Genomic DNA, 27203 nt, shown 5'->3' on the forward strand with positions numbered 1-27203 from the left:
TTAATCTCTTATTCTTAATTCTTCTTCTGATTTCGTTGATGCATGCAATACATATATAAACAGCTAGTTTGTCAAAGGCTTCAATTTACAGAAACTAATATCTTAATGAACTCAATCACTTGTTAAATTCAGCAGGGCAAAATTAAAACCACTAACCAATGCAAAAACTCCTTTTTCATATCTTAATTACACTCCATTATGCTTTTTTTAATAAATAGTTTTGAAGGAAATTAAAGCTGATCCAAACATAGATATTAGAAAATTAAACTAATTAAAAATATAGCTATAGTTAGCTTAGATTTCTGGAAACTTGTAATATTGCCATATTATCAAAGAAAAGTTCGTGAGCCATTTGGAATAGAAAGCTGAATCCATTTATTTTATCAAATCATTCAAATGTGTAGCATGGAGGCTATTCAATTCATCTACCCTTATGAAAGAAGAAATTAGACTGCTTTTTGAAATGAAGTCCTTCTGAGTCTTCAGATGTTGCTGTATAGCTTTTTAACTTTGTTCATTAGATTCAAGGCGTGAAAGTAAAAGTGGTAACTTGGAAACAAAGAAACCAATAGAATTGAATTAAAAAATGTTATATTTTGATTGTAGAGTGAGAGAGAGATTCTTTGGTAAACAGAAATGGAAGAAAGTGCTACCATTGATCCCATAAGCCTAATATAAAAGTGAGACCTAAACAAATTGAACTATATTTATGTTTTTGTAATAATATTACTATTTTTTTTTTAAACTTTAGGAGGACCATAACTCCCATGGTCAAAACTAAGCTCTAGCCCTGATTATAAGATTATATATCTATTTTGTTTCTTCACCTGTAATCTTATCTTCTTGAGAGTAATAATTAAGAAAATGTTAGTGATGCAAGTGTCCCTTAAAATTTGAGGGAAAAACTAAGGTACTACACAACAAAATCAGAATATAGTGTTTGTGACTCATTTTTTTCTTTTGTTTTTTATGGATACAGTAAAGGACCTAAGCCTTGTGACTTTTCACCTTGATCTGCCAAAGGAGGGTCAGCAAAGTATATACTACGGCACATGGCATATTCAAAGGAAGGCTCATACTTTTGAGCTGTGTCTATGTGCATACATTGTAAAATTTTCTTAGACAGGAACAAGTTACACTTCATAATAAAAATTACTACTAAACATGAGTATTGATCAAGTTTATTTATAGAATTAGGTAAAGTCATATTATTGCTTAACTAAGCATTTAGACAAGCGACATCTATTTATATTATATAAAAATTAATACTAATATATGACATTTAAGATCAATCATTAAACAAATTTTTAAACTTCTTAATTAATTAAATTTAATATATATTATTATTGAATTAAATTAAAAAATAACAGTTAAATATAATTATTTTCTATATTAAAATTGTATATTTTTTTGTACTTTTTTATTTGTTGAATAATTAATTGCCAAACAAATATATTACATAATATTTTTTATAAATTAACTTTTAAGTTTAATATTAATTTATATATTATCTAATTTATCTTAAATAATATAACATTTTAAATCTATAATATATAATATAATTAATTTAACTTTTTGCTGATCGCGCCTAGTTCTTCTTGTAAACAAACAAACATCATCAGCAATTAATTGCATAAGATGTTTTTGTTGTCATGTAATATATCTTGGCCTCTTGAGCCCCTCAAGATAAGAACAACAATAATGAAGAATCAATGACAGAAAAATAGTTATGCAAATTGCAAGGTAGAGACACAACCACAATTTCGAAAAAAGAGCACGGCATGGTGATACCTGGTTTCCATGATGAGTTAATATATATTTAACATGTCAATGCTTTATAAAATTCATTGTCTGTTTCCATTTTTTTAAATGTAGAGTAGAGGCCCTTGGCCATGTCACTTTCACTTTCATATGGAAGAGGATGGTTATTACTTTAATTTTGGTGTATAATCTGCTAAAAATATTTATTTAATCTGAATGATTTCTATTTTAATTAAGTATGTTGCTAACTTCTAAACTAATTTTCACTCTACTCATTTCCTTCAAAAAGATGTGAAATAAAAGTCATGAAGTAGAGAAGACCTTCACAATTTGTATGATATTAATTATGTGTATCATATAAGTGTGTATTTGGATTACAGTTTGTAAACGGGAGTTTACATAAAATTGATTTTACAAACTTGATTTTGATAAAAAGTAAGTTTGTGTTAAAGTGATTTATGTTTGGTAATTTTTGTATCAAAATTGATTATAGTAAAATAAATGTTGTCTGGCTTATACCATTCAAAATCACTTTTAGATAAAAAATTATTAAAATAGACCTCAACTTAAATAATTTTTTTAAATTATCCTGTCATTTTAATTTAGATATTTAAATAGATCTTATTAGTTAATTTTATAATAAAATTAATATTTACTTACTAAAATAAAAATAACATATAAAAATAGATAAAATATATTTTTAAATAAAAATAAAATAATATAAATTTTAGATATATATATATATATATATATATATATATATATATATATATATATATATATATATAAAAGAATATTTAATTAAATATATTACATTTTTTAAGTATTAACTAAGAATGTTACTTTAGTATTTTTTTACATCGTACTCTTATTCTAGTACTCTCAATAATCTTATTCTTAGTATTAATTTAGAATCCAACGTTTATGATTTTATTATTATCTATGATTAATTTTTTATTTAATTTATTTTTTTAATAGAATCATAATCTATATTATAAAAAATTACACTAAAACATAGTATATGAGAATTACAATTATAAAAGAGAGTACTAAAAATAATAAAAAAATTAAATATTTACTTTATAGTAATTGAAACAAATCTGAAAATTCTCGATGATCTTTTTAAGTATATTTTTAATATTTTTAGTATTCTTTTTTTAGTATGCTATAATTTTTTACTATTATTATTATTTACAGTTAATTTTTTGTTTAATTTACTTTACCTAATAGAATCAATAAATCATATTATAAAAAGATAATAACAAACATAATACACAAAAATCACAATTATAAAAGTGTATAATATCAAACAAACAGTTGAAAAAAATATAAATAATAAATAATAAAAAAATAGAACTCATATAAATAGAAATAACAAGAATTTTATAAATAATATAATAACATACATGGAGGATAAAATTGATAAAAGATAAATAGATGGTTAGTATTATGGCTAAAAGCCCGTTAGAAAAACGCAGAAGCTAAAAATAGTTGCTTCTTATAAATGTTGGTTTTAATAGCAAAATCACTTATGCGTTCATGAAAAAAAAAAATTGCCAAACCAAAAGTTGAAACTTTTAAGAAGTCTAAACGTGTTTCTTTTCTTCCAACGAGTTTCCAAACACACTTGATTATGAAGTAAATAAAAATGGGTAGTAGACAATTAGAAATAAAAAGAAGCTGGATACTTTTCTTTGTGTATGTCCTCATGATTCCTGAACATTAGATTAAAATGTATCCAACTCAGTGTTCTCTTCTTTTATACCCCTCATTTGAATTAATTTCTAATATTTACTATCTATCTTGTTTCTATAAACATAGTGTGGGTGACTTTGTTCTAGTCAGGTGCAAGTATTACTATTACATATTTTCATTGTTACATACATTTTCTTCATTTTATAGTTGGTGAGAATCTCATTTCTACTTTGTACAAATCATGAGAAATGAAATTCTGAAATGTGAAAATCATTTATACACATTTTTATGATAACAAATTCAAAATTGCAAACGACAAGCACAGACCTTGTATCAGTCAATATATGATTTTTTTTTCTAAAATAAAATAAAAAATTTTATTATTTCTTCGAACACGATTTTTAGACTTTAATTTTTAAATACGATTATTTTTTATTTAGGCAAATTTGCCAGCGAACTCTATAAAAATAACTTGATATTTTTTAGAGTTCGCCGGGTCTGGCGAACTTGCCCAAATGCAAAAAAAAATTATATTTAAAAAATAAAAGTCCAAAAATGGTATTAGGAAATAATAAATTTTTTTATTTTATTTTAGAAAAAAAAAACCGTCAATATATTGTTATATGATCAAGCATGCTGCATTCTTATTTTTAGCTCGTACAACGCCCTCATTCCTGGACGAAAACTTAGAAGACTTATTATAAGAGAGTACATTGTGTTGCATCAGATCAAATATAAAATCATTGCTTTTAGACAAAGCATCATTGCTTTTAGACAAAGCATTTACTAGACTGCATAACATAGCAATAGGCACATCCTAGATTTACAACTCTATTCCCTGTTGAGATAAAGCTGAATACTAAATTTTTCTCACACAATGATATTAGCAATGCATGATGTTGTTGCCTTGTGTTCCCTAGGTAGATTCTCCCATAAGTTCACAAAGGTAGGATCCCTTAGTAACACATCCTTAGTTATTTCCCCTTTCTCAATCCATCGTTTAATGTTTTGTTCTAGTTGCACAACCCTCTCCTTAACATCCTCAAACGGTTTATTGGTGCTAGTCCAGCTGCAAAGCTCTTCCACCTCGGCCCAGAAGGTGGATTCCGTGATAACAGCTTTCGGAGTCCTGTTAGCATGCTCTAGCCACCTCTGAGTATACCTGTACCTTTTTGGCCTAGCCTTGATCATGTAAGGTCCTGTATCTTCATTCTTGAGGTGGCGATAATAGTTGGCAATGTCTAGCGGCTCCACAAGGCGGCGAAAGCTCGTTCCTAGGTCAATCCAATCTTTCTTGCCTTCGAAGTCATCCGGGAGTTCATACCTTTTTAGCATTTCAATGGTCTCATCCCACACCCCTGCAAGCACCAACCTTTTCACATTTGCTTGGAAGTCTCTTGGTTCCTTTTGCACCTTGAAGGCATCAAAGTATCCCCTGTTCAACGCACATGATGCTTTGTATTCTTCCAAATCATTCATGCTTGGCAGAGCTTTCGTGTTTATCTCGTGGCTGATTTTCTTCTCATTCCTTAGTTTTTGCTTTTGCAACTCACCTGCCGCTCGGAGGCACAGTCTAGCCTTTGGGTTCTGTAGTTAGAGCCAACAAATCAACAAATTTGAGCTAAATTTTGCAGGCCAATTTCATGCTTGATATGTACATCTCAGAGATTATACAAAATTCCTACACTAGCTAATTCATAGAACTTAACCATAATAAATAACAACTATGTTATGTGTACACAAAAAATCAGCACTATGTATTTATGTATAAATACATGTATTGATAAACTCATTTTCAATGTGTATTTTATACTTTAGCATGTACTTTATTCCGGTGACTGATTTTTGGTATACACATAGCATGGATGAATAAATAAATGAAATAACCAAACAACTGAGACTCAACATGCAAGTCTTATCTCGCCCTAAAGGAAATCCTAGTGGGACAAAACCCAGTAGAGTAACAAACAGCCAAGACAAATTATTCATGAATGAACAATAGTTTGCAAATTATATAGTTAGCTAAAAGGAAAGACTAAAAAATTACCATTCCAAGGCCATCTAATGCTGTCACAACATCAGAATTAGAACCATCAGCAGACAAAGGAAGCCTCTCTAGTTGATCTAAGCACACTACATTCTGCATCATCAAGCTATCCTGCAATTCAGCTTCATAGTTTTGAATTTGATGCTGTAGTATGCTACTCTTGGCAACATCCGAAACTTGCGACAAATCACTCGTCTGGGCAGCGTGGAACAAGACTTGCAGAACAGCATCAGCGTTTCTTATCACAGTTAGCTGTCCATTTCCTGCACAGAAGACGAAGGTTCCAAAAGGCCTATAAGGGCTCAAGTCAACAAAATTTGTCACAGTCTCAAGCAGCAAATTTGTGCTGCCTTTTAAAATACAAGCAGCATGGCTTGTGACAGTCGCTGCATTCCTCATCACAGTGGTGTAGAACTCAGAAGCCGCGCTGGCTCTTGTTGGATCAAGTGCTGAAAGCCTACTGGTTGCAAAGAGTTGAAGAATTGTGCCAAACATTCGTTCAATAGAAGTGAAAGGTGCAAGCGAAATCCGCGGCACTATGTCAAATCTCAGAACAAAGTGTACAAAATAACGAGACCAATTTTCTCTATTAGTAGCATGAGAAAATATGTGATTGCCAATTAAGGGAGCTCCAAAAGTGATACAGATGGGAGGCCTGTAGTGTTGGTTCTTGTTTGGGTTAAGGTACTCTTCCAAGGTCCAAAATGTTATAAGATTGGCCATTGAAGCACCTGAGGAGTGACCCGTAAATATTATTTGCTTCCCTTCTGTGATTGCTTTACTCACCTACATATGTTCCTTTATGCAATAATTACCTTACTCAAATGAAATTAATTGACCAGAAAGTACAGGGTAACTAAAACAACACAAAACTGGAAAAAGTGTGTCATATTTGTGTCATTGGAGAATTGCATTGGGCTCAAAACAAATCTAAATTAACGGTTTAAATAAGTTATTTGAAGTTGGTAGTAGTCTTTGTGTTTCTTGTTTTGTTTCTTTGCTTTACTTTTGTTGGGTTAAGTTTTGTGTTTCAAAAAAAAATTATTAGACTAATTTGATTGAACTTGGTTACTAAAATGTCTTAGATTATGTTATTCACTCAATCTAAATTTAATTTATATAAAACTAAACTACTCACACTTAAAATTCTAACATTTAGAACTGCCAATTATGTAGGATTTGGAAAAATTTGGAAACCGGTGATTTCTAACAAATACTAAAAAAGATGTATTTAAAATTCATGTTACTTGATTCTTGGTAAAAAAAAATGTCCGTTTTCTAGTTAGACCAGTTGGATTTTAACAAAATAATAAAGAGTACAAAATCAGTTAACAGTATTGTGAGTTAGTTACATACCTCGTTTTGGAGTGTGGGATTGCTCATAACCAATTGGAATCTTGTCAAAGAGGCTTCATTGACCAAAGCGGCTTCATCGTTACCAACGCTTCTGAGTGATGGAAACTGTTCAACATTTATCTTGGTTTCCCCAAATGGTTTGCCATTGGAAGCATACAAATTCGCGACACGCCATGATGCCGGAAAAGCAAAAATATTAACGGCTTCTGAAGAAACCTTTATCTTCTCAAGAACAAAAGGTTTTTCTGGTGACTTGTTAGCTTTAACGGCCGCAGCACAAGCCTTCTTGACAACCTCATCTTTCACTCCTATCATGTTTGAAAGAGACCCTTCAGCCATGTTTAATTCTATATCTTCTTATGGTAAATCAAAGCTTTTGTTGTGTGCTTGTTTAATTGGTTTCAGAAATCATAGAGAGTTTGCTCATGACCTTTTATAGACACTGAATTGCGGTTAGGTTGCTATTTTGGTTTGGAGAAGCTCTGAAGTTTTGGAAAAGGTTGGTTAACTTCCATGGAGAGGGATTTAAATTGCCAAATTGACGAAGACTTTGGTGTAAACTTCGGAGTGGTGGATTGTGGGGTCTATAATGATTTCTACATCCAATCATCAATTTTGAAAATTATATAATTGTAAGGAAGCAATGAGGAAGCTATAAGGAAGCTGCCAATAACTTGGAGATGACTTTGTCACCCAAAAGTCCAAAACTACTAATTAGTTACCTTTAAGATGAATATATATATATATAATTAATTTAAAAATTATAAAATAAAAATTATACATAAATTACACAAACGTCACATTTTTATTTTTAATATTAGATTAATAATTATATTTTTTAAAATTGTGATTTGCTATGGTATTTTTTTAAAATGTGGGATGATTTAATTTATGGAGTACAAATCGAATTGTCCGATTTTTGTACTTGGATCCTCTGATTTGTGTTTAAACAATTAAAAAAAATTTAGAATATACAAATCGGATCATTTGTGTACTCCAAATTTTTTTTTAATTTTTTAAACACAAATCGCACCAAAATTTTTAAATTTTTTAAACACAAATCAGACCATACGAATTGTGTACCTCCCGTAATTTTAAAAAATACAAAAAAATTGGAATGTTAAGATATTTCACTCATCCTATTTTCATATCTAAATTTTTTAGCTAACAAACATTAATACGCTCCAAAAAATAAAAAAATATAATATTATTTAAATTTTAAAATCTAAATTTTAAATCCTAAATTATTACAAGAACAGTGTTTCAATGTATTTTAAGTGCCTACCTCCTAAGGAATTTCATGATATTTAGGGATCTATTTACCTCGCAGATCTTTACAAATTATTGTGTCAACTATCATGCTATACCTGTTGAGAGATTAATGACTCGTTCATGCTATTACAAGTATGGCAAAAGAAAGCATGTCTTTCTTAGCCTCATTCCGTAAAGAACCATATGTTTCACCGGTCAAAAGGTAAAACTAAATTTTGCATTACATATTGATCTTATTTTTACAATAATTATTGTTATCTTGATTGAATTTGGCAATGTGAAATTGATCTGCTGTGTTGGATTGTGCAAATGATTAATATAAAAATGATGAATAATATAAATGAATGAATGATATGTGTTATGAAAATGTGAGGGAAAATAAAATATTAATTTCAAGGAAGGGAGAACATTGACTCCAACTCATCACTAGAGGGGATAGTTAGTATTAACAACTATTTGTATAATGTTAGAAAAATATAAGAAATTAACTTTTAAGTAGTTAATATTAGTTAATTTTTTTATTGTAAAATTATTTTTTAAATATTTATTTTGGAGAATTTAAGGTTTAAGATTAAAAAATTAGTTAATATTAACTAAAAAAATTATCTAATATTGGCTAAAAAAAATAGCTCTAGTTGAATTCATAATATTAATACTCCTCTAGTAAAAGGTAATTAACAATATGCACATTATTGTTCTAACTTTGAAACTATTGCCATCCTTCCCTACCCAAATACATCTTCTCCTTCACTCCCCCAATGGATTATTATAGAGTAGAAAGGCATTCTATTGCATGTTTATTTCTTGAGACATTTCAACAAGACTTGTAATGGGCGATTCTTTCTTATGATTAGGAGGCAAAGCTTTCCACCAATTCACCAAAGTAGAACCTTCGAATAACACATCTTTATCCAATTTCCCTTTCTCAAACCATTCCTTTATGCGAGTCTCAAGTTTCAAAACCCTTTCCTTAACAACTTCAAATGAACCATTGTTGTCATTAATTTCTTTCCATAGTTCCTCCAACTCAGCCCAAAAGCATGACTCGGAGTAATCATCTTCACTCTTCATTCTCCCTGCATGCTCAAGCCACCTTTGTAAGTACCTATATCTCTTTGGCCTACTTCCCTTGTCCATGTATGGTCCTCCATCTTTGTCCTTAAAATGGCGATAGTAATTCGCAACATCAAGAGGCTCCACCAGAGTGCGGTACATTGTACCGCGCTCAATCCATTCTGCTTTGCTTTCAAACTCATCGGGGAGTTCATACTTTTTTAGCATCTCCATGATATGATCCCACACCCCTGCCAATTCAAGCCTCTTCACATTTGCTTTGAAGTCTCTTTCATCCTTGTGCACCTTGAAGGCATCATAGTAACTTATCTCACATGTTTCTTTGTAGTCTTTCAAATGCTCCATGGTTGCCGCGGCTTTCTCATTAAATTCCCTGTTGACTTTCTCTTCATTTTTGTATTTCTGTTTCTGCCACTCGCCAGCTGCTCGAAGGCGCAATCTTGCTATTGTGTCCTGAAACTAAAACCAACATATTAGCTAAATGTTTCACTACAATTTTAGAAATTAATGTTAGGGAGACATAATGATGTGATATCAAGTGTAATCACTAAAGTGTATGGAGCCTATCTATTCTTGCAAATAGTATCTCTTTTTATGCTTGAAATAGTAAAAACTGAATAACTAAAAGGTTAAAAAAAGTTACCAGTCCAAAACTGTCCAAGGCTCTGCTAATTGTTAATCTGTTAGAACCATCAGCAGCCAAAGAAAGCTCCTCCAGTTGATCCAAGTACACTACATTCGAAATTTCAACCTCATACCTCAAATGTTGCATTATGCTTTTCTTGGAAACATCAGAAACTTCTGACATGTCGTTTATCCGAGCAGTGTAGAATAAAAGTTGCAAGACAACATCTGAATTTCTTACCACAACCGGTGGTCGATCTGCGGCACAGAAAATGAAGTTTCCAAAGGGTCGGTAAGGACTTAAATCAACGAGATTGGGTAGAGTCTCAAGTAGCAAATTTGTGTCATCCATGAGATTCGAGATAACATAGCTTGTAACTGTTGCTGTGTTTCTCATCACAGTTGAGTAAAATTCAGAAATCACACGGTCTGTTTCCGGATCGGTGCCAGAAGATTTAGACTTTGGATTGAAGAGTTGGAGAATTGAGCTGAAAATTGGCTGAATAGAATGGAAAGGAGCAAACAAAATCCGTGGCATTATGTCCAAAGTGGTAATAAAATGTGTGAAGTGGTGAGACCAATTTTCCCTCCTTGTGGCATGAGAGAATATGTGATTGCCAATTAAGGGAGACCCAAAAGTTATACATAGGGGAAGCTTGTGGTTTTTGTTCTTGTTATTGTTAGTTAGGTACTCTTCCAAGACCCACAATGTTGCAAGAATGGCCATTGCAGCACCAGAAGAGTGCCCTGTAAACATTAACTGCTTCCCTTTTGTCATAGCTTCTTTCACCTACATTACCCATATTTAATGAAAAAGTTTAACCAAAATTAAAAAGTGTTGAATGACTGAAAATAACATTAAAGGTTTCTTGGTTATCATGTGGACCTTGAATTACCACAATAAAACCAACATGAGTAAGAAAGTCTTTAACAAAATTGGAAATGGATTGAAAATTTCCTATCAAGATTCAAGAAGGTTAAGCTAAATAAGGAACTCACAAGCATTTAATCATCGGTGAAAACTAATACAATTTTATTTTATTTTATTTTTTCACGTATTGTGAGGAGAGATAATAATACATAAATTGGTCTCAATATATAATAAAAAAAAATGATGATTGAGAGTCCTAATTCATCATTTTAATTATCTTTCTAATGCTTAAACAAGTAAAATTCTATGATTATCCTAATTATCCTCCTAATGTTTAAATAGCTAAAATTCTAATATTAAAATGATACTTTGACTTAAAATAATGAAATACAAAGAAAATTACTTAATATTTGATTAAAAGTATCAACTCAAACGTGATTCAACACTACTAATTATCTTCTTTGTTCTTTCAACTAAAAGCTATAAAATAAAAACGAAAACTACTATCTGCTGTTCATTTTTTTAATTAGAGACGGGGCCAAGGCCCAGAAAACTACTAATTATTTCAATGAGAAGATCATGCATTTGGATCGGGTCACTCATTGACGTTGGCCCATGTCCAAAAAAAAATTCATCCATTCCCAACAAAAGCGATCAATTTAATAACATTTACATACCTCATGTTTAAGAGATGAATTGCTTAAAATTGATTCGAATCTCAGCTGAAAAGCTTCATTCACCAAGGCAACTTCATCATTGCCAATACTTTTAAGTGAAGGAAACAATTGTTGGTTTATCTTTGTTACCCCGTAAGATTTGTCAACGAACCAATCACTTGAAGCCCATGATCCATGAAAGCTGATAAAAATAAGATCAGCTTCCAACCAACTCCAGTTCTTCTTTTCAAGAAGATAATACTTCTTTGGAGATTTGTGAGCTTTGAATGCCAAAGCACACGCTTTCTTGATTAACTCCACTCTCAATCCCAATAGGGAATCTTCATGTGATTGAGGGAGATCCTTGTCCACCCCAGAAGCTTTCGACTCTCCATAGCAACAATTCCGAAAATTAAAAAGTGACATTTTGTTTTTTGTTTTTTTGTTTTTTTTTTTTGGGAGATATGTAAGAGCTGCGTCCTATATATGCAGTTTCAGAAAGTTTTGTTCTTTGCTTACAATTTTATTATATGTGCTGCCTTTTCTTATATTGATGGAGGCACATTGAGATTAAATAAATTCCTATATTGAAAAAAAAAAAACAAAAAACAAAAAACAAAAAGACAATATATGCGATAAACTTATAATATCATTAAGTCAATACCAAATCTTCGAACTTCGAAGAAAGGGGGTTCCAAATAAAAGTATAATTCTCTACTCCACAATATTTATTTTATTTTATTTTACAACCATTTTAATTATACACTAAAATCAATTATCAAATTAATTATTCGTATAAAATATATATTAAAATATTTACATTAAAAATAAATTAAACAATACATATATTAATATATAAATATATAATAACTGATTTATTGGTTAGTTTTTATTATGCATATAGCATTTTTATTTGTTTATTTTTAAGACGTTAAAAAAATTTATGTCATTTATAATATCTAGTTAGTATTTTTTTTTTTCATTTTCATAATTGTACGTATATATAGAAATGCTCCAAAATCAATACTTTAAGAAAAAGATGATTAATTTTAGCTCAAATACAAAGTAAATACATTAGAAAAATATTAGTCTCTTATTTTATGTGAATTCATGATTCTAAATTATTTTAAAGCAAAGAATAAATATAATATTTATCAATTATATTTATAAAAAAGTATATTTTGTGTAAAAGTAATTTTATCTGCTTATAATAAAAGAAATTGCCTACTTAAGATTCTTTTATTTTGTTAGTCTATTATTATTATTATTATTATTATTATTATTATTATTATTATTATTATTTTGGTGGATATTTATTGTCATCTGTTAACAAAGCGAGTAAGCGTGTTCATGGGTCGGGTGAAATTGGGTTGTTCTCACCGAAATCCAACCCTAAATATATATCAAATTTATTTTTTAGACTATAACCTGACTCTAGATCTGATAAAACCTAAATATTTTCGGGCTACAACTATACTGAGTCTAAATCGGGTGAAAACCGGTCTTTAAAGCTTCACCAATAATTTATAAAAAAAAACTTATTTATAAAAAAAAACTTATTTATGATGCACTTATTTATAAAGAAGAAACTTGTTACAGAAAAGTTGATATCCATATTTGAACTTCAATTTGTTCATAAATTCTAATTTGATGCTTCTTTGATCTATTTTTTAATTCAACAAGTATGATTAAAAATAAAACAATAAGCTTATAATTAATATAACATAATATTAAAATTAATTTAAAACATATATATCTTTTTTAGTTCCTTTAAGGTGCACACGGGCCGAATAAAACTGTGTTCGCCTTAACTCGAATCCGGCTCGAAATAATGATCGGGTCTATTTTTGAGACCCTTACTTAATCATAGACCCAACAAAATCACACTAAATTAATCCTTAAAATATTTAAAATCGATCCAAATCTTCGAGTCGAATCGGGTCATACGCACCCCTAAAAGCGAGTATTTTATAAATCTACTTTATCTTCACATGAAGTTTCGTTTTCTCTAGGGTGATTCAACTAACCGTGTGTTATATTTAAATATAAAGCCAATTGAAAACCTATATTTACAAATTAATATAGGTGTGACCGTGTCATTTGTCTACATATCCAATTTAGTAAAATTGAAAACCTATATTACTACAAATTACAAATAAGTTTTGAAGTTCACACACATAAACATAAAAAAGTCAAGAAACAAAACAAGCATCTATTTAATTTCAGACGTACCCATTGTTTTGCCCTGTTGGAACAGACCCGCGTTATTGTTTTCTTTTTCAACTTTTCTATTTATTGATGTTCATTCTTTTGTTACATTTTTATTTAGGGCTTTTATTTATTTTATAGATTTTAATTAGCGAATGTAAAATGTGATTCAACAGACAGTAACATTATATAGATAAGTAATAATTTTGACATGTTAATTTAATAAATTATATTAGTGCCAAAAAACTTTTAAAAGTAATTCAACAACCACGTTAATAAAAATAATATTGGTATTGCTTTTTTACTTAAATAATAAGGAATGAATATTATTATTTATATTTTAATAATATCATTCTCTTTTTATAAATTTATATAAATATAGAATACAAAAAAATCATCCATATGAAGTAATATTATTAAAAACAGAAATAATAATACCATTATCCAAATAATATTGGTATGTTTATTTTCCGCGTAGTGTCCCACATAAAAGGAATACAGAAGGCACCTAGAAATGGTGTAAGCCGTGCAGCACTGGTTCTTCACCGGCTTTTTGCTATACTTTTCTTGGAATCTTAGAAAAGCATAGTAACAGATGTAAATAAAAATTGAAAATTATTTGATCAAATTATTATGAAAATTATATATGAGTCCTAATTAATTTTAAACTCAAAATTTCATAACATTGATTTAATTATTTTTTATAAAATAATTTTTTAAAAACAAAATTATAAATAAATATAATAAATCATAAATAAGTCATTATTTAATTTTTAAAAATTTGGAGTCTTACAGTTGTGCCTTTGTGGAGGACCTTGGCATGAATTTTTTTGTAATGTCCGTCTCATGCCTAACAAAGAAGCTATGCAATGTCATATCCAGCTGTGTCGTCACCGGAGGATCCTTAAGGATATCCTCTTGGCATGCATACTCAGTCTCCTCATCTGAGAACTGATCATCTGCAGGTGCACAACTCCCTCATTAATCCTGGACCTTTCGGGATGGTCTCCGGTTATCATCTCTTACCTGCATCCTCACTTGTTGCCTGCGATTTGGAGCATCTCGTAGAAGGCAGGGATGGCAACAGGTCTCCATGGGATGGTGATATTTTCCCCCGTCCCTTACCTTCGCATCAGAAAATTGTCCTGTCCTCACCCTGTATCCTCGATGGGTAACGGGTATTCGATATCCCCCGGATATCTGGTCCCGCTGATATCCCCATGAATTTTTAAAAAATAACAAAAAAGCAAATGGTTACAAGGTATAAGGCTATTCAATCCCTCTTCTCGTTCTTCTTTACTAGCCCTTCCATCCAAGCATAATAATATCCCCTTGTGTTCTTAAGTTGTATCCAACAAAAACATTTAATACTAGATTATTAATTGCTATACCTAATATTAAACAATTTGAAACACAAAAAATTAACAATTGAACAAATCCTAAACCCCTAAATAAAAATTCAGCAACAATTGCAAAAACAATTGCTAAAACAAAGATACAAATTCAAAAAATTAGTAATTTCAGACAATTTTAAACATTGAACAAACTCTAAACCCCCAAATATTGAAAAAAAAAAAACTCAAAAGAAACTAATTAGAGAAAGGGACTTAGTACAGAAAAAAAGATTGATGTGGCGATGTTGATGAGGCTACGGGAGACAACGATAATGAATAGCGAAGTGGTTGTTGGCAAGGATGTCGAGGCAGCGAGGCAGGAGGAAGACAGCGGCATCACTGTTGTTTGAGAGAAGAATTAGCAACTGGAGAGAGAGGAAGAAGTAGGTGAGGATTCTAGGTGAGATGAGGCATCGAGTGAGGGAGAATGAAAATTAAGGTTTTTAATTTATAATGTATATATAAGAGCATTCATGTAATTTCATATTCATCGGCATTATATGGGTACCCATGGGAAAAGTACCTCTCTCCCTGCCCCCATTCCATTTATTAGATGGGTACTTATACTCGCCACCCGCGGGATAAAACTTCCCTATATCTGCTCTTCGGCAGGTAAATTTTCACAGATATTTTTTCTGCCAAAAAACTTATCATTCCTTGTGAAAAGGCTAAGCTATCCCTCTGACCCGGGGTAGCCGGGAGGATGTCGGTAGGCAGGGTCGTAACTCTCAAATCAGCCAAGACGTCTTCCCCATATAGAAACCTAACACGACATGCTCTCTACCATCATGTCAAGTACTCCTGTGTGGGTTGAGGATCAAGGACATCGTCAATGGTCACCATGTGCTGCTACTAGTTATGGGCTCTCCACAAGTTATACCAGTCACAATACACCTCAGGCCACCACACATCATCGTCCTGAGTCGTCTTAAACAGAAACATCTTTTAGGCAGTGCTGCTGACCCCCAAGATGTCTCTTGACTTCGTCCACGTGATGAAACTCTACAAAATAAAATCAGACCATTAGCACCACAGCTCTCCATATATGAATCTCTTTAACACTTCTAATCCAGTCAGAAGTCATGTGCTATAGCTAGGAATTGTAAAGTATTAACCAGAACTAGAAAAAAAAAACATACAATCATATAATTAGCCATGGAAGAGCAATATATGTAAGACATAAGAAACCTAAACATATCGTACCTCATCAAGTCATCTAGCGTGTGTTACAATCATAGTATCCTGCTCTGATAGTGGTTTCTAGTATGCTATTCCAGTCCTGCTAACTTATTCATTGAGGATAAATTACATTTAGTAATTAATATTGTAAATAGTAGCAAACATCAATAAATAATAAGCATTAATTACCTCACTACAAGTGAGAATCTGAGGACATCGTAACCAACCAGACAGAAGGATGGGTGTCCTGTGGTAAATCCACGATAACACAAACAGTATGCACTCTATGATGTCCGTCGCATCACGTCGAGTAGCGTTGCATAGTGAATGGTAAATGTGTGCCATTAATGCAGACCCCCAAGACAACTATATGCAACTATCAAAATACTCAAAGAGTGAAAACCATCTGAGAGGGGTAAGGTTAGCTAACTTGTCCGTAAACAAATACCCCTCAATTAGTATTAATAAGTAACACCAGGCATAGTGGAAGAGAGTATCTGAATCTACGCCCGATGGAATATGTGTGACCCTGTTTCTGCTTCCTGTCCTATAGTTTCAATGGAGACTTGTCGCCGAACAAGTCATTAACCTACTGTCATGTGGAGTACCCATGATATTGTTGAAAATCTCTAGTGAAACTCTCAATTGGCTAACCAAATGTATGCAAACCAAAATGAAAAGTCACATCTTGAAGTGTAATGGTGACCTCACTCCAGAGAAGGTAGAAACTATGGGTTTCGACCTTTCGAACCTGATGGTTATCAGTGGCTAAGAGAAGGGAGGTTGAATCTTAGCCCCCTTTTTACTAATTAACACTTGCTGGCATTTGAAATAACTTTTGGAGACTTTTTGCTTTTTGTCTCGTACCTAGTCACGAGACTTTTTCTTTTTATCTCGTAACCAGGCAAGAGATATTTTTCAGTTTTATCTCATATGCAGCAGAAACAGAAATGGAGTAGAAGAGAGAGAGAGAGAGAATCACACCACGAAGTATCCTGGTTCAGCTGCCAAGTGCAATGCAGCCTACATCCAGTCTCCATCACAACAATGATGGAATTTCACTATAATCATCATGATTACATACACCAATTCTCCCTAGGAACTACCCTTCCTATCTGGGACAAGTCCAGAATCTAACCTCAATCCTGAACTTGACTTGGTCACCTACCAAGCTTTCAACTGCTAAGTGCTAACCCAACTTGCAAGGGGATTCCCACAGAATCATGAAATACAACACAGATGTACAAAGGACCTCTAGGACCTCTATGGCTTTTTCTTTTAATTTTGTATACTCTGCCTTTTTTCGCTCTATGGCTTCTTCTTACAAACCTCACTGTTTGCCTTTTTCCATGAGACTCAAGACAAACAAAACTAAATAGAAAAATTACAAAATGAAGAACATTGAACGAGAAGAACTTCTGTTAGCTTAGGTAGCTATGAGAACTCTGTGCTTTGCACTCTTCACTCCTTGTTTCAAGCCCTGGCTGTTCTCCCTTATTTATAGAAGGGGAAGCCTCCAAGGTTGAAAATGTTGAACCGAGCCAACTTCTTCTTCTTCATCCAAAAATCGGTTCGGCCAAAGAGAGGAGAGAGGAAACCGAATACTATAACCAACATGCAATTACCTCTGTATCATCCCTTCTCACCAAGATCCATCAATCTGGGCCTTCCATCTTGACTTGCTCTCCAAGAAGGATTCCTAGCCCTTGATGAATCCTTGATTGCTTGACAACTCCTCCTGCTCTTATCTTCTGCCTCATCTTCCACGTAGCCACAGTAGCTACCTCTTGTAGTGGTTGAGCAAAAAGTAGAGACGAGCCATGCTTCCAAGGAATCTTCTTCCTCTGGCAGAATGGATCTCTTCCATTTTTGGTTATGGAAGGCTTGAGATTACTTCACCACATCTTACCTTTAGTGGCAAAGATCTCAGCCACACCATACTTTTGATTTTCTTTTTCTTGATGCCATCATCACTATGGCTTCAAGCTTGCTTCTAGCTTCATCTACCTTCTTCTGATAGCTTGTGGTGTCTTCTATTTTTCATTGTGAAGTGACCGAATGGTGATGAGAGAAAGGAGAGAGAGAAGTGAGAGAATGCTTTCAAAGGAAATAAAGAAGGAAATAAAATCAATTACATTTAATTAAAAATCACTTCCCTCTTTCATAGAGCGTGTGAAGCAATAATAGCAATCACATCAATTTCAAACTTTCTCTCTCACATTACCAATGTCTGCATTAACTTCATTTAATTAAATTTTGAATTCCTTCAAATGAAGAGAGTGGAATCCGTTGAAAGCATGTAACCAATTAATAAAAAATTGGATTCCATCAAGTTAAATGAGTAGCTTAAACATTGGCCCCAATTCTTTTTTAATTTCGGACCAACTATTTTGTTGGGCTTAAAAATATTTTTCCTGGCCCAACAAGCATAACAATTCAGCCATAATTCATATAACAATTTTGTACAAGGCTGAATGTATTTAATCATATTGGGCTTGCCCTTTTTAACCCAAAATAAATCTGCACAACAAAATTATCAATTAGCAATTGTGAATTGAAAATCAAATTAATAATTTTGTAATTAATTATTTTAATAATATTTGATCATCATCAAATTAATTTGGAGTTTTCCAAACTCATCAGAATCTTTACCGTTCAACAAATGTATAGAATAAATCATTGTCAAACATAAAATTTTTTAACTCTACTAAGTTCAAATTTGACCTCCTTAGTATAAAATAGTAGTACGTCAAGCAATAGAATGAACAACATTACATAACGTGACAAGAACAACTGAGACATCTATAAGAATATAATTGATTAATCTTTTTTTTAATTGCGTATAACAATGTAACAATGACTAAATTATAAATATTACCTTATCTAATTCATAGATTTCTCGTATTTAATGTAATTAAATATTAGAATTAAGTAATTAAATAATTTATTAAAAAATACTATATTATATGAATATATTCATATAACAACACTAATTAATAATATTTTAATATAATTAAGTATTTGATTGAAAAGAAACTTCATCTAAATTTAAATAATTAATTATCTTCTAATATTCTCTTCTACCTAATGGTTTTCTAACTTATTAAATATTTTAATTAAAAAATATTCTATTTTATGAATATAATCATATAACAACACTAGTTAATAATATCCCAATATAATTAAGTATTCAATAAAAAAGAAAACTTCATATAAATATAAAAAAATAATTAATTATTTTTATGTTCTCTTCTGAATAATGATCTTTTAACTAATTAAATCCAACTACTCTAATATGTTCATTAATTAATTAAATCAAAATAATTTAAGATGTCAATATTTTGAAAATTTTTAAATAAATAATCTAAATATTTTATTTATGGATATAGATTAATTTATAGTATATTTACCAGTTTTTATTTTACTTACATATTTCGTTTATAGGATAAATAAATCAATATTGTTTATATCTCGTTTACACTGTGAACGAGATATAGATACTCGTAAATATAAAAATATAATTTTAAAAAATAATAAAAAATATTAATAATTTAATTTGAATCAATTTAAAAAATAAAAATTGATATATTATGTTATTATTTAGATCCACTTTATTAATTAATTTATATCATTTATATTTTAAATTTTAAATTTTAAATTAATAACTTTGTTTGTTTGTACCGAACTCATAAAAATAGAACGTTTCAAATAATAAAAAAGATAGACAATTTTAAATAATAGAAAAGATAAGAATTTTCAAAATAATAGACAAGATGGACGGTTTTTAACTTACGTAAGCACGTAATTTAAAACTGCTCATTTAAAAATTAATACATTATTTTTTAAAAATTAACACATTTAAATTAATACTAAAAAAAATAAAATATTAAAATAATATCAATTTATTTTTTTATTCAGAAATAGTGATTTGACTAGTAAATTATTCTTTAAAAAACTAACTCATTTAAATTAATACTAAAAAAATACATAAAAAAGTTGAATTGAATTAATTTAAATAAAAAAAATATTTAACTGTCAAGGAATTTGAAAAAACCAACCCTTCGATTGTATCATTAATTAATTATCACGTCCGGTTTAATATGACTCTTCTGTTACCAAAATCGTGTTCCATTTTTAATTTTCAAAAATTATATTATTTTAAAAATAATAATTAAATTGATATTATTTTAATCATAAATTTTTTTGGTAAAAATACATAAATTATCTTGTTTACCTGTAAATAAAATATATATAACTTTTTAAATTTTATATATCAAATGAAATAGAGCCAAATAAAATGGTATCTTATCAAACGAGATATATGTATAATTATTTCGTTTACACTATAAACGAGATAAGTTAAATAACACAAATTGATAAATATATAGGCTACAAATTACCTATATCTATAAATAAAATATTTAATTTATTTATTTAAAAAAATTCCAATAAATTCTAAGTACCTACTTTTGAATTATCCTAATATGTCAACTAATTATTTAAATCAAGTTAATCTAATATGTCATTATTCTAACATATCTTTTAACTAATTAAATCAAAATATCGTAACATGTCAGAAATTAATTTATTTATGGAAGTTAAAAACGTGATGTGTAGCAATATTGTATTATAGTGAGTAATCCACAAATGTGGAATTGGTGAATTCAGTAATCTGCAAACTCAGGTTACGTTTTGACTGAAGTGACTTCAAAAAGGTTGCATGCACTGCAAAACACAGCTTGCGTTTGGCATAGGAGGATAATCCAACTTTAAAACTGTCTCTGTGCCTCCTGCATGTCAACACCTCGAACCTCCAAAACGTAAGATGCATTTGGCAGATGCACAGCAAAACGCAACTTGCGTTTGACAGTCTCCCCACCTGCATGTGTGACACGTGTAAAGGAGAATGGTGAAGCCTGCCTATAAAACCAAAACTCAGGCCATGGGAGTTTCAGTTTCCCTTTCATGTTACATGCTGTGAGTGAGTTTTGAGAGTGAAAGGGTTAGAGTTAAGGGTGAGAGGGAGTAAGTTTGTGAAGAGGAAGAATTAGTGAAGGTTTGGGGATTTATATAGTAAAAAAAAAAAAGAGTAAAGCTAAGGAACCAAAAGCATATCAGCCAAAACCCAGCCAAATACCTTTGGATGAATTCAAAATCTCTACGAGTTAATATATATGGATGTTTCTTCTACTAAATATCAGAATGTTTCTTTTTTATATTAAATGAATGTTCTTTTATATATTTTTTGAATTTTTTTGTATTGCAAATATGAATGTCTCTATTTCTTTAAGAATTTTATATATATTTTTAAAATTTTATAGATATTTAATTATTTTTGTTAAAATATAATTAGATGTTTCTTTTGTTAAGCATTAGGATGTTTTTTTCTTTATATATCTGTAATTATTCAATGACTTCTTTTAGTTAAGATCAAGTATGTAATTTATCAAAACGGCACCTAATATCCCAAAACAATTGCGTACAAGGTAGAATCTCTTCATACAATGTGATGAAATCTCAGAAAAGAGTGTCCAAATACAAAAGAACGCATTCAATAGAAGAGAACTAGATCATAACAGTCAAGAAAGTCCTAGAAGAAGATAAAGAATCAAAAGAAATATGAATACAACCTCCAACATCACTGTCAACATCTATATCCTTTAACTACTAATATAATAACTATCCCTAGACCCTAATAAAAACAAAACCCAGTACACACGGATTCCAGCCCCTTCTCACTTGAAGTCGCATTGCATTCTACTTATCACCAAACATGTAATGCTTCACATAAAACCTTGAACGCCACAGCCTCCCTTCAGCAATAACCATCAATAGTATCCATGCCACGTCCTATGATATATCTGAAAATCACACTCTTCTACCATGATTATCCATTCCTTACGTTCCACAACATCTCTTTACGGTGGCGAATCCGACGAGCCAGATGTCGGTGATAGAAGATGAGTGGATCGCGGTGGGGAGGCGGAGAGGGCCTGACGGTGAGAGAGAGGGGTCTGTGTGTGTGATTATTAGAGGTGGGTAGGTTAATGTGAGAGAGAAGAGAAAGGTTTTTATAGGTTTTAATTAGGTTTGCTTAATCAATTTAAAAATTTTTAAATTTTGAATTTAAAAAATTTAAAATTAATTAATTATTAATATAAATTAATATAGTTTTGTTTAGTTTTTGGTTGATAAGCTTTTGGTTCCTTATACTTTTCAAAAAAGAAAAAAAAATGGTTCGTAAGCTACGTTTGGTTTATTTTAAAATTAAAAAAATAAACAATTACAAAACAAAACTTACGTTTTTACTCTGACCCATAGCAGTGCAATATTTTGTAATCCTTCCATTTCATGGTGTATCACGTTACTTCTTTCCATATCCAAAAAAAAGCAGCCGTAACATGTCGACTAAAATAAATTAAGTAAATCAAAATATCATAATATGTCAACTAATTATTTACTTAATATACTAACTACATGTCACATTGTATATAGCCGGTTGATGTCCTCTGACGACATGTATTATCGGCCTGTCATAGTATTTTAGATTGGTTTGTTTTTGAGAACAGGACAGGACAAGATATTGAGAACAGAACAAGACAAATATATAGGCAAGATACGGATGGACAGAGACACAAAATTTTGTATTCTTGTATTTTGTTTGGTAATAAATTAAAACAAATTATGAAAATTTAATTTATTTTCATTTTTTTTATTCAAAAAATTTGAGATGAAAAATATAATAATAAAAAATATAATTATGAAAAATTAATAAAAATAATGAAAGAAAAAATAAAAAATAAGTTGTATCCCTTGTTAGTGTTTCTGTGTCCTTCCTATCGAGATGGACACAAAATACACTAATTCAATGTTTTTGGACACATTATTTCTGTCCATATTTCCTCTGCCAAATACAATTTTGTGTCTCTGTGTTTCAGTGTCCTGTCTCTGTAAACAAACACAACCTTAAAGAACTTTGAGAAAACTTTATCTTAAATTTTCTAAATTTGTAAAAAAAAAATCTGAAATAAAACCTTTATCTTGGCTGCACTCTATAGACAGGTGCAGCTGTATGTATCTTCGATACTGAGATAAAAAACTAATATAGGTATATTCCTAGTGCACAGATCTTAGTTTAGGCATTTTTTACATGTCCTGGATGCACACAATATGTGTTTGGCACTATTTAAAAATTTTTTTTTAACTTTTTAAAAAGTTAATTCATAATTTCTAAAAAAAATTGACTTCAAAACAAAAATGTTTTCTATTTTCGTTGGAAATACCACCACCATTTTCAAGCAACTTCTATTATTATTTTTACGTAATGATTCATATGCTGAAAGTATTTCCACCACCATTTAAAATAATGTTCCATCTAAAACATACCGCACATATTTCTTCCAGTTAATTTTTTATCATTTTATCATTCTATTTTTATTATTAAATTTATATTTAACATTGTGTATGGTGTGAAATTTCAATTTCAATTTTATTTTTTTTACATGTAATTTTAGTTTTATATAGTTTGCTATTATTTTTATAGTTAGTTATAACAAGTTCTTGACTCCAATAAAGGAGGGGACTAATAGGAGTAAAAGAATAAAAATAAAAAACAGCAACAAAATATATATTGACTCATATTTTATATTTATTTTTTATTTTTACCTACCATATCATACACAATAAAACAGCAAACACTAATTATATAATAATTTTTTTGGTGTTGCCATCAAGATTATAGTAAATTAACACAATAAATTTTTTGGCATTGCCATCAAGATTATTGTAAATTAAAATTTTATTACTATTCACCACAAACAAGAACACCGTTATGGTGAAGGTGAAGTAGAAGAACCAATTTTTAATGATATTATGTGATAAGAACTAATTGTCTAAAAAATAGAACTAATAAAAAAGCAAATAAAGAATCAATTGCCTAAACCATTGTAATCTTAGTTATTAGACTATCTAAAATTAACATTTAATATTAAAAAGTATTTGTTATCCTCGTTATCTTAATTTTTATTTTTTTGTGTTAAAAAAAATTGTATTTTTTGAGTTATTTATCCAAAAGCTACAATTTTAAAATAAATATTTCTATAACTAAAAATCTAAATACAAAATAATTTATTTATAAACTACTATTAATAAAAATCCTTATACTTTAAACTCCTTTTTCAAAAAAAACTTATTTAAATTGTTTAACCTTTAAATACTCGGGACGAGCTTTTTTATTTTTTCGGGTCTAAGTAATGGGAGGATGTAACATATTTTATAATATGGTAAATCTTTTAGGCGTTAGTGCGTTACATATTTCAAAAACTATTGTATTTTAATAATTTAAATAAAAAATATCCTTTACTTGTAAAATCCGAACTTTTTAAAAATTTTGTACATATTTCATCTACGGTTTGTTCAATTTTGCCTGTAATACACAAGTACAAACTCTCAACTATGACTACAAAATGTGTAGTGGTCTGAATTTATAGAAACTCAACCTCTGTAAATCGTTATCTCAAATTGGAATTTATGACCTCTCTTAAATTGTGAAACTTAACCACAATTTTCTTTCGAAAATGTTTGGGAACAATGAGTACACTGCTTAATACAAGTAGAAATTGATCGTGTGTTAATATCTTTAACTCGGAAAAACTTTATTTTTTTGAAGTATATGGGTACAGATGGCTCAAGTTATGTAGAATTGATTTTTTGGAAGTAAGCGTATACTGATGACTCTGACTATAAAGAATTATCCTTTTGAAAAGTGTTGTGTGGTGATAAAATAGTACTCTTCTGAAGTCCTAGTCGTCGTTGTTACTTTTTTAGCGTTTTATTATATGTTTATAAAAATTGTATATGATTTTTTGTCGCACGTAGTAAGAAAGAAATGCTAGCCACTTTTGATAGTATTTTATTTTATAAATATAATTTAGTGAAACTTTTTCTTAAATATGATTAAGGAGATTAATGATGTAAAGTATGAGTAGTTTTTATTATTCTTTTAGAAAATTATTTATTTGTATATATTTAAAAAGAATGATATATATTTTTATTTATGACATTAAAAGACAATAGAAAAGGATAAATTCAAAAAAATATTATTGTTAATAAAGATAACACGTTAAAATTTTGAAATATAATTGGGATCACTTTTTTTTATTAGAAAAATAATTTAAATACATTGATGTATAATATAGGGAAGGGTATTAATGTCACTTGGTTATGATTTTTTCTCTTCTTACTTTTCCTTCCATCCAAACAAAAAATTTTTTTTTTCCTATTTCCTTTCTATCCATTTTCTCTTCATCCAAATAACATAAAAAAAAAAACAACTTTTCCTTTTATTTTCTTTTCTTTTATTTTCTTCCTCTCATTTTTATCTTCCATCCAAACAAAATATAAATTTACACATCGCTATGTGCCAAAAACTTACACTCCTTTGGAACACCGTGAGTGTACAAGAAAGAATAAGCACACACTCCGAAAATAATGGTTAAAATCTAGAAATATGAAAGTTGAATAATTACAATGTTTTTACACATTTGATTGCTCATGTTGATACTAGCAATATGAGTAATAGCTCAAATTACAAAATTTTTCCATATTCACCTAGAGATTGCGGGTTCGAGTCTCATTCTTAACTTTGGCAAAAAAAAAAGAGTGCATATCCAACTCGGTTCTTCAAAATATACTTCTGTGACACATTAATCACTAATAACAATTTAAAAATCACTAATATTTCTTACTTTTACACACTAAATTGAACTAATGTAAACAATTTTGATAATTATATTTAAAAAACAACAAAACTCCCAAAGTTCTTAATGGATAAATCAACAGTTTAACATGTCATATAGGCTTATTCCATTAATACCAATAAAAATATTGACAGAAGAGTCAATCAGTCTCATAAAAATAAAAATTAGAAACCGAAAAAGGTATTTTTTTTCTATTGAGGACCTCGTTGTCTTTTCAAGTAATTGTTATGAACTATTTAGGATTTTTTCTCAGAAAAAAAAGATCGTTTCCATAATATATAAAAATGACTTTTTCACCGAACTAATATTATCTTTAATATTCTATGTACCAATCATTATATATTCCCTCAAATAAAAAATTGTCATCATATTTATTTTATTTTAATTTTAATTTTATATTAATTTTTTAAAATTAATTATATTTTTAATTATATATAATTATTAAGAAACAAAAAATATTTTTATTATTTATAAAATAATTTTTATTTACAGTTCTATGATATTTATTAATAATAAAAAATTATAAAATATAATGAGTATAAATTGATTAAAAAATTATTTAAATCTAAAAAAACCATTAAATAAATATAAAAGTAAAATAAATAAAATTATTTATTATAAATAAAAAAATTATTTTATATTATTATCGAGTGAAACGGATCAATCGGTCATTCAACGATTGAACCAACAATCCTATTAATCTAGGTAGCGTTTGGTGGAGAGACAGAGACATAAAGACTGATACTGAGAGACAGAGACTAAGAGACAGAGATTGAAATAAATCTCAGTATTCTGTTTGGTGCAAAATGAGAGACAGAAATTGAAACAAGAATAAAACTCTAATTTAATTTGTACAAAGGATAAAATTGGAATTAATTAATTAAAATAAGGGTATTTTAGGTATAAAATGTTATTAAAGTTTCAGTCTCCATCTCTAAAAATTTTAGTCCCCTGTGTCCCCACTTTTTGGAGGTACTGAAATACTGAAATTTTGGAGACAGAGACAGAAATTTTAGTACCAGTCTCTGAACCAACAAACATGATACTGAGTCTCAGTCTCTCAGTCTCTGTCTCAGTACCTCAAAACAAACGCTACCCTATTATCTATATCTGATTAATTATCAGTTTAATAATTCTAATAACTAAATGGGGGGATAATGTTTTTCGCGAGAACGAAAATAGCGGACAAAATTTTTCCAAGATAGCCGCGGACCTGAGCGAAGCCGGTCTAATTCCTGAAATTTATGAATTTACTTAATTACCCTTAAAATTTGTTTTTACTCTAGGTTTTCTAGTCATTTCGGATGG

The 27203-nt window shown here is 29.7% G+C and overlaps 2 protein-coding genes across 3 annotated transcripts; both read right to left on the reverse strand.

The window, feature by feature from the left end:
• Positions 1-4103: 4103 nt before the first annotated feature.
• On the reverse strand, positions 4104-7488 carry LOC112750662 (protein EDS1L). Its single transcript, XM_025799472.3, has 3 exons — positions 6860-7488; positions 5504-6289; positions 4104-5043 (listed from the first exon to the last, which is right to left on the reverse strand). The coding sequence occupies exons 1-3, from the start codon at positions 7196-7198 to the stop codon at positions 4327-4329; spliced, it is 1842 nt and encodes a 613-aa protein (XP_025655257.1). The 5' UTR covers positions 7199-7488; the 3' UTR covers positions 4104-4326.
• A 1269-nt stretch (positions 7489-8757) lies between these two features.
• LOC112750664 (protein EDS1L) lies at positions 8758-12010 on the reverse strand. Of its 2 annotated transcripts, none has more exons than XM_025799473.3 (3): positions 11378-12010; positions 9849-10619; positions 8758-9664 (listed from the first exon to the last, which is right to left on the reverse strand). In XM_025799473.3, the coding sequence occupies exons 1-3, from the start codon at positions 11780-11782 to the stop codon at positions 8918-8920; spliced, it is 1923 nt and encodes a 640-aa protein (XP_025655258.1). In that variant the 5' UTR covers positions 11783-12010; the 3' UTR covers positions 8758-8917. The 2 variants fall into 2 exon arrangements, with proteins under 2 accessions (XP_025655258.1, XP_025655259.1); XM_025799474.3 differs by having other exon boundaries at positions 8758-9658; positions 11378-11981.
• Positions 12011-27203: the final 15193 nt, after the last annotated feature.

The sequence above is a fragment of the Arachis hypogaea genome, chromosome 15 (genome assembly GCF_003086295.3).
Source record: "Arachis hypogaea cultivar Tifrunner chromosome 15, arahy.Tifrunner.gnm2.J5K5, whole genome shotgun sequence".
NCBI classification, from domain to species: domain Eukaryota; kingdom Viridiplantae; phylum Streptophyta; class Magnoliopsida; order Fabales; family Fabaceae; genus Arachis; species Arachis hypogaea.

Excerpts from the sequence above, each read along its gene's own strand:
- LOC112750662 (XM_025799472.3), bottom strand. The coding sequence starts at position 7,198 with ATGGCTGAAGGGTCTCTTTCAAACATGATAGGAGTGAAAGATGAGGTT. Across the intron at positions 6,290-6,859 it reads ATCCCACACTCCAAAACGAG|GTGAGTAAAGCAATCACAGA; the intron begins GTATGTAACTAA and ends GAACATATGTAG. Across the intron at positions 5,044-5,503 it reads CATTAGATGGCCTTGGAATG|AACCCAAAGGCTAGACTGTG; the intron begins GTAATTTTTTAG and ends CTCTAACTACAG.
- LOC112750664 (XM_025799473.3), bottom strand. The coding sequence starts at position 11,782 with ATGTCACTTTTTAATTTTCGGAATTGTTGCTATGGAGAGTCGAAAGCT. Across the intron at positions 10,620-11,377 it reads ATTCATCTCTTAAACATGAG|GTGAAAGAAGCTATGACAAA; the intron begins GTATGTAAATGT and ends TGGGTAATGTAG. Across the intron at positions 9,665-9,848 it reads CCTTGGACAGTTTTGGACTG|TTTCAGGACACAATAGCAAG; the intron begins GTAACTTTTTTT and ends TGTTGGTTTTAG.